The 15,661-nt window shown below is 39.1% G+C and overlaps 1 protein-coding gene across 3 annotated transcripts in view; it reads left to right on the top strand.

Moving 5' to 3' along the window:
- Positions 1–15,661, top strand: part of LOC100742624 (solute carrier organic anion transporter family member 4A1) — a 48,596-nt gene that overhangs the window by 6,610 nt on the left and 26,325 nt on the right. For 2 of the 3 annotated variants that reach the window (XM_012383967.3, XM_012383964.3), the window contains one exon: positions 2,024–2,076. In XM_012383967.3, the coding sequence (XP_012239390.1) occupies positions 2,029–2,076 (48 nt within the window). In that variant the 5' untranslated portion in view covers positions 2,024–2,028. Of the gene's footprint in view, positions 1–2,023; positions 2,077–15,661 lie in introns of those variants that run through there. The other variant, XM_012383968.1, reaches the window with a different exon arrangement.

The raw sequence follows: 15,661 nt of genomic DNA, 5'->3' as shown, positions 1-15,661 counted from the left end.
GCGGGGCCTCGATAACAGTTAATAGCGACATATTATAACAAGACTATGCGGGTCATATGAGTTGGCAACTAAGTCGGTGCGGGTCGCTCAAGCTGGCAACTAATTGAGTGCGGGTCGCTCAAGGTGGTAACTAATTGAGTGCGGGTCGTTCAAGGTGGTAATTAATTGAGTGCAGGCCGCTCAAAGTGGTAACTAATTGAGTGTGGGTCGTTCAAGGTGGTAACTAATTGAGTGTGGGTCGCTCAAGCTGGTAATTAATTGAGTGCAGACCGCTCAAAGTAGTAACTAATTGAGTGCGGGTCGCTCAAGCTGGTAATTAATTGAGTGCTGGTCGCTCAAGCTGGCAACTAATTGAGTGCGGGTCGTTCAAGGTGGTAACTAATTGAGTGCGGGTCGCTTAAGCTGGTAACTAATTGAGTGCAGGCCGCTCAAGGTGGTAACTAATTGAGTGTAGACCGCTCAAGGTGGTAACTAATTGAGTGCGGGCCGCTCAAGCTGGTGACTAATTGAATGCGGATTTTCTCAATACCAACTACTACGCATTCTCGCGATGTTTCTTCCGGAGAATCCTAAGTTCTTAACCGAGTGCTTCACAGTTCTATTCTGTAGCATCCCTCTCTACACTTTTTATATTTCTTTCGAAAACAACCGTGAAACGTTTTTCCATAAAATTTCTTTTTATCTATTTATTTGTGTTTTAAGAAGGTCGCGTAAGCGATCGAAAATTCGATGCATGCAATCGCGGCAAGATCGTTAATGGTGAAATCGTGTTGAAGCTAAAGATGTCTCTCTTCGAGGACTCTTATCTTCGATCCACATAAAAACCGATGGTCCGCCATTCCTCTTCCTTTTCCACTGGGTCACGTTCTACCAGGAAGTCGTGACAATGGTTCACGAAGAATTAGTGTTAGTACGAGAGGGAAAAACGAAGAGGGATGAAGAATTAAGTGTATCAACTCTGTTGTCTTTGTTTTGTCGTCTTTAATCCAATTATATTTCTTCAAAGTTGAAAGATGTCGAGCTTGTTGAGCAAATTACGAAGATATTCTCTTAAAACGTTAAAAATTCTGTGAAACGAACAAATGATTGAGATATAGAAGTTCGAGATTTAAGCGTGAGCAAAGTTAACGATTGTTCCTATTTATCGTAGAAAGTTTTTATTCGTATAACTAATTAACATATTGATAGAAATATACTGAATTAATATGATATCGTCTGTGTAATAGTAATATTTATTACTACCGTTGCTATATTACCATGCTGAGAATATCTCAGAGTCATTCTTTTAGGAAGGCACAGAAGACAGTTTGCACTGGGAAACTTCAAGTAGTACAGATTGCAAAAACTTAGGTAACTAAAGTTTTTATGGTCGCACAGGAAGGAAGTAAGTTGTGTAGAATAATGTGAATGGATTGTTCGTGCCGCAATATGTTTCTAAATTCTTGTGATATACGTGGAAAGTTTGTCCATTGTATTACATCGCAAATATTCGTTGTGTCATGTACAATCGTAAATCGTCCGCATTTTTACGACAACAAAATTTTCTTGCACGTCAAATCCAGAAATATCATACACAACGTGTCTGAAACCAGTTCATCGACCAATTAATGCTTCTTACGCTTAAAAAACGAAATAGGTAAAAAATAATTATAATTTCTAGTTCGAAACTTCATCGACATTTTCTATTATTCTGATTGGTAACTGACTATCAATTTGTAGCGATATTTTCGCGCTCGAAGAATGCAAACGATTCGACATCCAAGACGCTTTAACCAAAGACATTCCATACAGATCGCATAATTTAACCGGAGCATCTATTATCTTGTTAGTTCGATCGTTACCAGCTCCATTATAGTTCATTCGCACTTCTCAACGATTGTCTTACGGTTTGAGAATGCACTGAATTTATTGTTTGTTAGGCGCGAGCGATGCCGAACAGCGAAATACTACTCGTACTTTGAAAATTATTATTCCAATCATCTATCTACCATTTTCTTTCTAAAACGACGTATTGTTTTTTCAGTTATAATGATGACTGGGGTCGATAATCTCGGGTACGACGCTCCGGACAATGCGGTGAGTAAATATCAACGAGGGTAAAAAATAATTAAGTAAGCGTAAGTAAAAATTACCTCAAGCCATGGTGATCGTCATTAAACATCGATATTCTTACATTATGAATTCGTAGCAATGTAACCACATAGTTACAGAACATCAAATCCTGGTTGAAACGTCGAAATGAACAAAATCTTGGGCATTCTGTAATTTTAACAATCTCATTTTTCGCGAATCGACAAATTGCTCATCGTTCTAACATTCGTTTAGTATAAATAATAACAAAGAGCGTATTTTACGATATAGGGAGATCGTTCGTCCGAATGCACTTCATTTAGAAACGAATAAATGCATCGGCAATGCCAGTGCAGCCATTATACTGTATAAGGAGCAAAGTTGGACGTTCGAGAAGTCGAAATTGAGATAATTGAATTTCAAACAAACGAGACAATGTCGTAGGAGTAATTTAAACGTTCAGGCTGGTCGAGGATGAGATAATCCCTTCTCGGCCAATTTCTCCTTCCTTCAGACGCAATCTTTAATTGTTTCGACTCAAACAACTGGGTCTATGCGACAAATAAACGCTGTAATCTGATGTTGTTAATTAAAATACTCCTTTCCTATCTTTTCTCCTCGCGACAAGATAAATCTAATAATACTTTTACGCGGAATATCGAAGTGGAATAATTTTTCAATTTTAGAGGAAAGAAGGAAAGATGCAGTGGATGGAAATAGATTCTATTAAAGTGTACCTAACATAAGTAAGCGAGAAAAGAATCTTTCGTTTTTCTATTTCATTTCGTAGAAACGACTATCTGTGATGTCCTTAAGTGCACGAACAACTTCAACCAGCTGCGTTAAATTTTTGCAATTACAACCAGTTGAAAGGCAAGTTTCTATGTTCTCAAAACTAAAAACTAGCTCGCTATCTTTTCAATTTTCGAGTAACCGTGTTAACAACAGGCAGAACGAGAAGCACTCGCACGTGCTTATGCAAATTCGAAGGACGACCGCAGGGGATGGAAAATTTGCGCTAGGTCAGACGCTACGGGGATCGCTGAAACGATGCAAGATATTGCACTTGTTTATTCCCGTGGGATAGCCGCTGAAATAACGCCGAGGTTGCTTCGCTGGTGCAACTTTCGGTTTATCGGTTGCGAGATTAGAACGAACTTCACGCTGCGCTTGGAATAAAAAAAAGAAGAAAAAAAAGGAAAGAAAAAGAAGAAAAAATCTGTAAAAGGTGCCTTCGTGGGCAGGTTGAACGGTGCTTTAAAGTTGGCAACTTCGTTGAATCATTTTCACCGTAATCGTCGGAAACCACCCCCTTCGGCTTAACTTTCAAACAGCTACCCCTCAGGGGAGTTATTTAATTTGCGCGTTTGATCGTAAAGCTGTTTCGGTATGGTTTATTAGAATGAGGAAATTGTTGCAAAGAGATTTTAAGAGCGGTGAATTTTTATCGTGAAAAGCTGCCTCGATCGTGGTTTAAGTTTCTGTTAGTTCGTTTAAGTTGCAGCGACGAGGTATTGGACTTTGAGTGCAATAACCGGCGCGCTAAATTGGATTGTTTAGCACGTGTAGCTTTTATTCGCGTAAAATTTTACAAGATTTGCAAAAAGTTTCGAAAGTTACGAGTATGGGATCGTGGTAGAAATATTCAAATTTTCCACGTCATGGGCACATATTTGAAGCTTAATTTCAGAAATCGAGAAATCCCAAAGTACCTACAACTTTCGTGCAAGCGACGCGAAATATCAAAGATGGAAAAAAACTGAAGCTTTCTCTCTATTATAGAATTGAGTGTTATAAAAGTAAACTTTTATTTCTTATTCGCTTTTTTCACTTTATCTTACAGTCGAATATACTCATTTCTTGTTTTAATCGAAATAATTCCATATCTATCTCCTTTGCTTATATTCATACCTAGTTATTCGTATTATTTAGGTTTCAAACAAACAGTGTCTAAACATCTATTTTCTCCGATTCCAATCTCGTAATCTTTCACAAAATATCCAACAGCTGCGAAGGGGCTGCTGAAAAATCGAAAGATAAGAAGAATCGACGACGATGTTTGCCTAAAGAATATTGGCCGGAGGAAAGCGGTTTCGTATGAAAGTCAGGCCGAATTCTTCGACGACGTGTATATCTTGGGGACCCTGGGATCTCAATGTCTGGCACAATGCGCGTACAACGTAAACTCGTTTCAAGCTCGCGGAGAACTCTTGTATTCAGCCGGGTTATCCCGATCCTAGTTTTCATTTAAAAGGAGCTTGCCCTGTCTGTGAAAGCGGTTCGCGCCATTTTCGATACGTACTGGAATCTACGAGCTTTTATAAAAGGAAAGACGAAAAGAGGTTGAAGCTGCCTCCATGGCGAACCTTCGTATTATTAACCTTTTGTAGCCGGAATTTTTGTTTGCCTGTCGTGAGAGGAAATTCTATTGTTGGCTCGAAATTTCTCCGATTATTCTACGAAGTAGGAAATGATTGTTACTATAGAAACGAATCTTGCCATGTATAATGTTCATGTAATAGATCTAATCACACCTATTAAATTGCATTTTGTCAGTTTTTATGTAACTCTTATACTTCTTTTTATCTTTTCTGTAAGATTGATATTATCTCGGGAGAACAAAACTCTAGTCCAAAAGTCATTAAATAACGAAAGATAAATTACGTCAGAATTCTCATAAAATGAATATTCTCTGTATCGAATTATGTACCGTTTTATGTATCCTATAATATTACGAAAAATTACATAATTCGAAAATTACATTAATAAGAAGCTATTAATGGCTTATTTGCCTGTACTATCGCAATTACGATGGGTTTGACGGAACGTATATGAGATCGACGATCGTTCATTTCCGTAGTTGCGGTGCGTGTGGTTGACGCAGACTGATCCCATCGAATTGCAATTTCGAGATACAGTTTGCCGATATATCTCAACACGATAATCGAAAAACAACTTTCGAGAAATTTCACACTGGACAATTTTAATCGCTTGATTCCACGTGTTCATTTCGTCAGACGATTTTCGTAACTGCTCAAGGTAGACGTGTTCGTCTTCCACCAACGATAAATTAAAGCTTCGTTAAAAAGAAACGATTATAATTAAATTAACATACCTTCGATCAACCTGTCACTCGAAACGAGTCAAACTCCATCTCCCTTCAACGCAAAACAGTAAAAAAAAAAAACCGAAAACCTACGTGAACGAAGCACGTTCACTGGTAAGCCACAAATCACTCTCTGCCTTCAATACATCGCGCAACGAACGTCAAAAATACACCTCATAAAAACATATTCCGCCATTCAACCTAACCGACTAACTCCAATAAATCCCATCGATCTTTCCCAATCACTTTATCCATTTGAAAAAATTAAAAAAGGAAAAAAGAAAAAGGACGAAGAAGGAAGTGGAGAGAACAAAAAAGAAAAAAGGATTTGACGAATTACAGGCTGAAACGCGTATGAATGGCAATCCAGGGGGGAAAATGAGATCATTCACCGGAGGCTAGGCACGTCAGCTCGACGACGGAAGCCCCAATTCCCCTGGACGCGATTTTTCCGGAATTTGCGACGCTGACGTTGGAATATGGGACGAAAATTTCGAGCGATCTACATATTTTACACGCACGACTCCTCTCGTCGTCCCTAGTTTACTTCTTTGTTCTCGTAACTCTGTTCACTCACCATTGTTATCGTTGTCTTCGGTACTATCAGCGAAGTGGTGGAGGGAGACAGGTCTTGGTCGGCTTGGCTTGGCTTGGTAGTTGCGCGCGTTTAATGCCTGCGGGCTACGATTGTGCCGCAATTACGAGGAGTAGTGGCACAGCATCACGAAGATGTCGAAGAGAAAAATAATGGTTAGAAAAGAAGGATGGGGACACTGGCAGACAGGATGACTCGTTGGGCCGGCGAGCATCGTCGAAATTAATGGATCGTGGTCAGGAATACGTGGGAAGAGACTCGCTAGCTACGTATCGCAATCGTGGAAATAGGATTATCGTTGACGTCTTTGTCACTGAGATTTTAGTCGCTTGTGACGGAGAAATAGTTGAAATAACTTGTTGCTTTAGTAGACTGTAACATAATCTAACGCACTGTAGACCTTTCTCGGGTTTTGAGCACCTCGGACATTCTTGGGTATTCTTGGGGGTTTTTTGATATATATCTTTCCTTTTAAGTCGACTCTGCCTATATCGTGTAACGTAATTTGACATTAAATCGTTAGATGATGATTTAATACAAGTTTACAAGTGGCGGAGAATGTGTTAACATTTTATTGAAGGAAATAATAAAGGGACATGATTCTTCTTTCATTTAGAAGATCGGAATTAATCAATGGCGTGATTAAATTGTTTGGAATTGGTACACCGATGTAGTAAAAAGTTGGTAAAAATGTTTTAACGTGGTTGGTCTTATTTTTACTCGTAGAACGTAGTAGAATGGTTTTGCTGAGAAAAACAGGACACTATATATCTAACTCCTACGTTACATGCTACTATATAACGTTAACATTCCTGGGGGAGGCATTTTTAACCGGTTTTCACGTGAAAGGAAAAGACTTTGGGGGAGGGAAGCGAGTGGAATGGACGGTAGCAGCTTGCCATCGACGTTCCTCCGCATCGCTCTGAGAGCAACAGGAGACTGTGGTAAGAACGTTTCGTCGGTCAAATAATAGTCGCGTGTCAATTGTAAGGAGACTGCATGCAATTCGTGCGCAATTTAGTTGTCTACAGGCATGCACTGAATAATAAAAAACTAACCGCGTTAAATAATATAGAATTTATTTTAACGATCAAAGTAGAAACGTGTGTCCTCTTTCTTTCTTTTTTCTATTATCGCGTTATTTGTTTTATCGTTTTTAAATTGTAGTCATTTATAGAGTACCTATATGAGAAATGTTTGAATGACTTTACCTGAATTCAAGTCTGTCATGATATTTATGTTTCATATATCTATCTAATGTTATATATAACTGTTCAGAAAGGAGACGAAGAGACAGAGCAGATCCAGTTACGTTTTAATTTACAATATCGGTAAAAATCATTTAAAGCTAAGAATAACTCTTCATTCAACGATAATTATTTAAAATTTTTCATTAAATCAATACGATCCAATACACCGTTTACGTGTTCACATACTGACAAACGCATGCTCCGAGTTAACGAATCGCATTCGGAGCTCTCCAACGCACCCTTCGTACGCTTCCATTCCCAAAATCACAGAAATTCCCTGTCAAAAACGTCTCAACGACGGGAGGTTGGTTCATTTCCCATCGATATCAATCGAATAGTCGCGTTCCTCTTTACCTTTTCTACCAAAAACCCTTTGAATTCTAGATCAAGCGTTTCGTTCGAAAACTATAAAGCCACCTCGCTGTTCCACAGAAAAACAGAAAACAAAAGTTTCTCTCAATCTAATCAAACGCAAAATAGCCAACAAGACTCGCAAGAGGTTAGAAAATTAAAGAATTTACTTCGACTTTAAATTAGAAAATTTACTTCATTCGCAAAATTAAACAAACGAGTCGCAACGAAGAAGAAGACCAAATGATACCAGGTCAGGCGTATCGCTCGAATAATCCAGGCTCTCTTCTCTCTCTTTCCACACAAAATCCTCCCAAAAACAACAACAAAAAAAAAAGAAGAAGAAAAGGAAGAAGTTAAATGAAAACTAATCAACGTACACGAACAACATCGGCAAGAAACCACGAGAAAAGGACGAGCCTAAAAAGAACCGAAAGAAAGTTAGTCGACGCTGCTCTATGGTGGTGCTTATTAATCACCATCGACCGCAAAATTCCAATCAATCGGACCGCGTTCCATCCGGGTGGCATCTATTCTTTTTTCTTTTTTCTTTCTTTTTTCACGTTGGATTTTTCCTTTGAAAGGATCCGGAACGGACAAGTAGCCAGGCACTGGCACTGTACGAAGCGACGGCAAATAGAGAGGAAAGAAGGTCAGAGAGGGACAGGGACCGCAGGGAGAGATGCTCGTTGCGGTATTCGTTAGTCGGCGTTCGACGATGAAAACGCCGGAGGATGGGAAACAGACGGGGACAGGAGTCGGTCGAACGAGCGATTCAAGCGAAACGACCGACTAAATAATTGGCAGCGGGGGTTTTGCGAGAAACGCCGGTTGCCGCACGGGCGCCATTTAATCTGAATTAACAAGCTGTTTGACGTATTCACTTTATGCCTGCCCACAAATCGAGTTACTTCTGAATGAAGTCGTTAGGAATGCGCGAGACCAGTCTCGCTTGTTTCGCGCGACGTAGACGCGGCAGAAGTTGACTGCGGCTGAAAGACGAGATGACTAGAGAGTCCATGTTGATGCGGTGTGTAATTTGGTATTTGTCTACAGTGGCTCGCGAAAGTGAGTATTTCGACGCGTACAAAACTTTTCACTATACATATACGTAACGCGTTTTCACATTGGTTTCAAACTTTAACGATACAAATATGACGCTGGTGTCTCGTTGTTACTAATGAAATTTCAAAATGTCTCGTAAAACAACATACACGTACAATTTTTCTACAGGAAGCGTTCAAGTACTCGAGTGTCAGTGTACATGTATAGAGGTTTTTTTCGACAATGATTGCCGAATCTCTTCCTTTTATGGAACAAGGGCTGTTAAAAGAGAAACTTGTTGAATAATTTCGTATTCGACGTTCCATGGAGGTAACGATACTTTGTCTGTCGTCGACGAATAGTCAAAGCGAACACGTATTCATTAAACGGAAAACCATAAGGGAAAAATTCCTACGCAATTTATTCGATTTACCATCTGGTCTTGTGCACGCTTTTTCCAGAAAACTCGTCAATCACGATTTCATTTACCTCGGTGAAGTGTCGATTCTCTGCGTGACAAAGTTATACGCAATCAAATAACGAACAAAAGAAATCAAAAAGCGTAGGCGGCGCGAAAAAGAGAATCAACCAACAAAAAGACAAAATACGAGAAAAACAAAAAGAGAAAGAGAGAGAGAGCGAGAGAGGAGGGAAGAAGGAAGTGGAAGAAAAAGGAATTTAGGCGGCAAACGTCAGTTGGTCGATGTTGCTCTGGAAAAACGAGCCGCTCTCTGTTTCTTTCTAAGCGTCACGTGAAATCCTCGCAGGACGGAAAAAAACGTGACGGCATAAAAGAACGCACGAATATCGAACGTGACGGAAGCGCGTACAAAGCCCTTTTGAGGCTCGTTTTCATTTCGAACCGAGCGAGCGTCGAGTGCGACGGAAAGAGCCTGCGGAACGAGCTGTGGCGAGAGGAGAGAAAAAGAGTCGGCGAAGAGAAAAAGAGCAGCGAGAAAAGTGCAAAAATGTATTCCATTACACGCGAAGTGTGTATAAGAATATCGCGACTGGTTTTTCCGCGAGTTGTTCTCCGCTCGACGCTCGTCGCCACCGCTTTAAGAAATACGAATGTGTATCTCGTGCGCCACTGTGCATTAGCTTTCTCTCTTCCTTTCTGTTTGCTTCTTTGGTCTTGTCTTATGATTCGGGCGGAAAAAATAACGAAAAAGAAAAAGGTTGTCAAGCGCGACAAGATAATAGGAAAATATGCTCGTTCTGTTTTCAAATTTTCTGCTTGAAGTTTCTCATCGATATCGTTCACGGTTGTCGCGATGGTCTGTGCGTGGTATATTAGAAATTTTCTAATTTTAGGTTCGATACTTTTCGAAACTTATGATCGTTTTTTACTTTCAATCGCTTACGCGAATAATACGGAAGGCTGCGTTTTAATCTTTACATTAATGTTAAATACCTTCGCCTCAAAAGCACGATAGACTTTCAGAAAAATTAACAATTGACGGCGGAAGAATTAACAATTGACAGGCTCGTGTCACACACGGCGCGTGGATCTGTTGAACGAATGAAATTGGAAGAAGCAATACTAGTTGAAACAATATTTTCCTTTCCCGCGCACCAGAGAACCGACAGTTGGAGCGTGTACGTGCCCCTGAAGCGGTTTCGTAAGTGTTAATAAATTCAATAAGAAATTATTGAAAACTTCCTCTAAATATATAGGATGGGCCACCCACGGATGTAGCAACGTGACACGCGCCGTTGTTTAACGTGACGCCCTTGCATAGGCGTCGATGAAACTTGATCACCGCTTTCAAAGCAGAAGCTCACATAGAGAATTCGATTAATATGTGCTCGTAAATTATTCGTGAACCGGATTACTTCATGAATTTTATATTAGGTCGTGTCCAAAGTTTCTTTCGTTTCATAAGGAAATAATAGATGAGTAACAATTTTATATTATTTTATTGAATTATGTATGATTCATTTTGTAGTAATGAAATGAACAAAATGAATAAAATAAAAAATGTTGTGCATCTATTGAAACTTTTATGGCGACCTAGTAATACTACCTTTATCGTCTTAATTTATCAGTTTTATATTAAAGTTCGTGCGAAAACAGCGGAACGTTGGAGATACAAAACATGACCTTTAAAATAATTTAATTAATGTCCTCGTTAACGTGACACGGTACTAGGAAAAATAAAATATGTTATAAATAAACTAATTTATTTGACAGTATGTTTTGCACGGTATCACGTAACTCCAGAGTCTCTTCTATTATATTTAACATTGTTATGTTTAACATGTCATAAAACCAGAGAGAAAACGAGCTTACTGTGTTATAACATCATTTTACCCATATCGCAATATTTTATTTCGATTAATAGAAAGAGTAATAAAATACTTGCACGAAAAACGCTATAAAATTTTAATACGAAACAAGCAACATATTTATAGGCAATCAGAGATTAAGAACAATCCACGTATTCGAATAAACTAGCCAAAACCGTATCATCGATTCCCAACCATCATTCAATCGCTCCGTCAGGAAACCGAGTAGCAATTACCCCATCGAAGCAATAAATAACCCGCATTCGGTAAACAAATCTCTCGTCACGTTCCACTCCATTCTTCCCCTACAGATTCGATACAATTTCTCCGTACGTTTTACTTTCTACCTTCATTTCGGATATCTCCATCTTCAAAAAATGTACAATTACGTATATTTAGTAATTTTACTTTTACGTTGTAACCTGTACAGAGCTGTCAGACGTTCCATGTGTATCGTCGATATTTCAAGCTTCCCAACTGAAAGGATCAATGTGCATTGCCGATATAATATTGTCAATATTATAATATTTATTGACAAACCATAACCCTAAAATATCGACGACATTATCGATCGTTTGGAGACGCCCTTACAAATTTCCGCGTTATACTGTACGGACGATAATAGACAGAACAACGCTTAAATAATAATAATTCGAGAAAATTTCCTTTCTCCGTTTTAATTACAAACGAGAACAAAGACTTGACGATCAATGAAAGCAAAATAACAATATCGCTTTAAAAAATGAAAAATGGTTGCTATTCCTACAACTTCTTTCATCTTTTTACTAATGTAATAACGTGTCAAAATTTGCTTGACGAAACTCGAATATGACGAAGAATACACTCGCGTAATAAAAAGAGAGTGTTGGTCAACGGTCGCGGAGCAAGCATAGCGATCAGGCGACCCCTAAAACCGGAAGCCATGGATCTTTATTAAATCCACGAAATTTATGTCGTGGAGGTCGCGTGGCCGACGAAACGTGCGCGTTGCTCGAAAGGGTATTTATCCCTCTCACCGCGTTTCGAGCGCGTGATCCGCACGTTTGCGTTGAGCAAACGAACGTTGACGCACGGCCTTCCCTCTCCGCCATTGTGTCGACGTGCACACACAGGTCGATAGTATATTGCGTTTTTTCTTCTTGTCCCGGATAATGTCTATGCCCCCAAAGCGCGACGCTCGTCAAACAAATCGTTCCTGAATGTCCGTTTTAATGAACGTGCCATTCGATTTGAACGCTTACTGGACGCCTTCGGCGAGATCAGTACGAGTTTGAGGATTTATCCGGCCGATGTACCGCGTTATAGGGCTTGGAAGAGGAATTTTCTACTTTACTGTAGCGAACACTGACTCGCAAAATTCTTAGTCACCGCTAATGTGCCATAGAAAACTCTTATGTCCGTATCGTACGCGCTATCGTATGAAACGCTTTGAAATTCCATTAGCATCGTAGCGAGACACGACTGCAGAGATTATATACGTGTAGGTTCAATTTGAAACCCGTTTAAACACGTATATTTCATATCGCTAATATTCAATTGGTAAGAAGATGGTTACGATGATTTATATCTACTTGTGCAAGAAGAAGGAAGTCTTTTATTACGTCAGTAGACTCGAATATTTAGTGGTAATTTTTTATAATAAATTCTCGTTTGTCAGTTATATACGATTTATCAGGTGTGGATAATATTTCATCGTGATTGTCCCATGGAAAAATTCGACTGAAAAAATATCTCTTCCGATAGTGGTACCGAAAAAAAGGAAATTGAAATGAAAAGACTGGCTGGTAGCATTTTATACGTTTTATTATCAATTCTTGCTGCAGTAACGCAAACGATCGATCGATATCCATATCATTATCCATCTGTTAACCGCTTCGTCTCATCAAAACAGGACGCGCACTTTATTTACGAAATAAAAAAGATAACGCCATGGTCACGATTTCGTTTCGTAATAGCTTCGGTGAAAAGGAATTTTTTAATAAAAGCAAGGCGGAGCGTCTATAATATAGGAAGCGCGGCAATTTAAATGTATATACCTTGACCTCTGGAGTCGTAAGTCGACTGATATCAGCAGACGAGATCTGGAAACGCGATCAAGGAGAGACAGAGAAGAGAGAATTGAAGAGAAGAGAAGAGAGATCGTGGGCGTCAACTCGGGAAGTGGATATTTGAGAAAACGTAGCAGCGGCATAAACGAGTCGGTGTATCCAGCAACGGAAGTGGCCCCCTAAAGATAGCAAGGACTTTAATTACACGAGGCTCGTTATCATTGCGGTACAAGCGCGTTGCACTCGAAGGAATTTCGAACGCACCACTGCCTTCTCACCGATAAATACCTCTCTAAATCCATAATTATGCAACGAAGATATTTACCAGTGTTCTTGCAGAGATGTCATCTTTCTCCTTCTTCCTGGTTCTTTTATTTTTTCTCGTCTCTTAATTAGTTCTTTCTTTTCATTCCCGCTTTTTTTTACACTTGAAGGGTAACCACGAGTGAAAGTTTACCGCAGCGTTTTTTTAATTAAAACCAGGCGAACTCTAGCCGTCAAAAGCAGAAAACAAAAATAAATTTATCATGTTTTTCCTTTTAATTAATTACAGCGAAGGCCTTAAGGAGAAAGTTAAGCTAGTTAAATTCACTTTGTTGTTGAAAAATTAACACTGATAGTAACGCTAACGATAAGACTTTCTAAGTGAACATAAAAAAGGGGAATGCTTTTAATTCGACGAAAAGTATTGACAATTAATTCATGGTACGAAAAATATAAAATCGATGCGGATATGGTAGCTGAGTATAGGTTTTAATTCTCGAATTGTCGGATGACAAGAGGAGGCAAAATGGAAGCCTCTGTTAACGATCATTTCATAGAGGACGCGATGTTATCGCTTAAATATCGATAGTCTCGTGTCAATCGATCTTCTCGATGCCAGGCTGACGCCTCTGGGAAATTTAATTTAACGCTTCGCGAATTTCAGACAGCGGAACGTTGATTCTTTCTAAACGACGAATCTCTCGTGATATACTCCTTTCTCTTACGGATATTACGATGTCTGACAAAGTATTCGACTTCCAGTTCTTGATTTTTCTTTTTCATGATTGTTTTTGATTTGAGACCGTGTATCGAAATAAACAGATTATTTATAATTGGCTGAAAAAGTGAACTCGCGATAAAAAGATCATGTCATTTAAGCATAAACTCTGTAATGCGCGTAACTCAGATTGTGTGTCGCAATATGGAAGATTTTATTCATTTCCGTCACTACTGATATAAAATAGCAAGTATACAGAATTTTGTTCAAATATACATAAAATTTATCCTACCTAGCCAGAGCGACAGAGATAGTCGAGCACTGCAAGAACGTGGAAAAATACAGTTCATCGCTTGATACTGAATTTAAGAAAAAAACATTCATCTATAATTCTTCTCTAATCGTTTACGCTTAGCGTTGCACATAGCTTAAAAGCATCAAACTACGATATTCTATATAGCATATGAAAAATGTAAAATATAGAAATATCCTAATTTATAAAATCTACTTGTAGAACTTCTTTTATCTTTAAATTGTTACTCCTATACGAAAGAGAGTATTAGCACTGATAAAATTTCATTAACGATCTTAATTCAATCATGGAAAAGGCGACAAATAAAAATACGAGTCCTACATGGCAAAGTGCGACAGTCAGCTTCCAAAATATCATCGACCGAAAACAGCCGCCGAATTTTTTTTAATGCCAGAAATCTGAGAATAGGTGCTTCAGGTAGGTTAGAGTTCGAACCACGAAGTTGTTCACACATACCTACATATATGTCCATCGAATCGGATATTTGTCGTATAATCTATTAAATTCGCATTCGCTATCGATTCCTCGCCGCGTGCTTTCAACGTCAACCGCGTCCTCTTTACGGTCCTTCCCTAACGACCAATATTATCAGGATGATTTATTTGGAACTTTTCGAGTCTGCATACTTAGGTTATTACCGTCATAAATTCGAAACACGTTCTCCACGGTTGATACCATACCTGACCTACCTCATCTTGAAATATGAGAAACTTCGCGGAAGTCCCCATAAAATATTCCCTCCGTCCTCTTACGTTTTTCACGTTGCTTTCCTTTCCTAGTTTAACCGACCTGTTATTCCCATACTACATATATATACATATATATACAATCCTACCACATTTTTGGTGACACGGAAAAGTGCCGCTAAAGAAGGAAATACTTCCTACGATAGTATAAATATTACGACAAAGAACATTTTTCTCCAGTGAGTCGGATAATTTTGAGAGGGATAGTAGAGGATCGAACTTGCATCGTTGTCACGTAAATTGCCTTGTCCCAAGCGAAAGCTCAACTTTTGACCGCAGCAAAGCAAACTATCGCGAACTGCGGTGCAACGAGATAAACTGTAACTCCTGCCGCGAGCCACCAACGAAACCGATAGCCCGGTATAGTTCCAGCTATTTTCCAGCTTGCCGTTGCAACGGGTTTCTTAATGCTCTGTATCGAGAAACGCATTTGTCTTCCAGCGTTCCATTAACGAGGCTCGTTGCCCCTGTTCGATTTAGATCGCCGTTTGGCCGCGCGTCGTTTCACGTTACGAATCCACGTTACCATAGACGAACGATAACATTCGAATAGAGTACACCGATCGAATCGTCTCGACATCGTGTTTGCAAATTTCCCTTAATTGTTTTCTTGTCCTTAGCTGTTCAATGCGGAAGGATTTCTGTGTATTTTTATTCAAAAAAACAAGTATTCTATAAATTTCCGTTCTAAACGCCTTTTGTGTTGGTTCGAGTTGATGCTTTTTTCGAAATTTTTATTTCAGATGTTCCATTATTCTGCTAATATTTCTTTAAACGCATAAAAATTGCAAGATTCGAGATCTATGTCCACAAAATATATCGAATATTTTTAGTTCATATTCTTACAGCGATAAAAGGATCTACGTG

The sequence above is a fragment of the Bombus impatiens genome, unplaced genomic scaffold, assembly GCF_000188095.3.
Source record: "Bombus impatiens unplaced genomic scaffold, BIMP_2.2 scf_0225, whole genome shotgun sequence".
NCBI classification, from domain to species: Eukaryota; Metazoa; Arthropoda; class Insecta; order Hymenoptera; family Apidae; genus Bombus; species Bombus impatiens.
The sequence above is the reverse complement of the archived record's forward strand: the minus strand, read 5'-3'. Positions and strand labels throughout refer to the sequence as shown.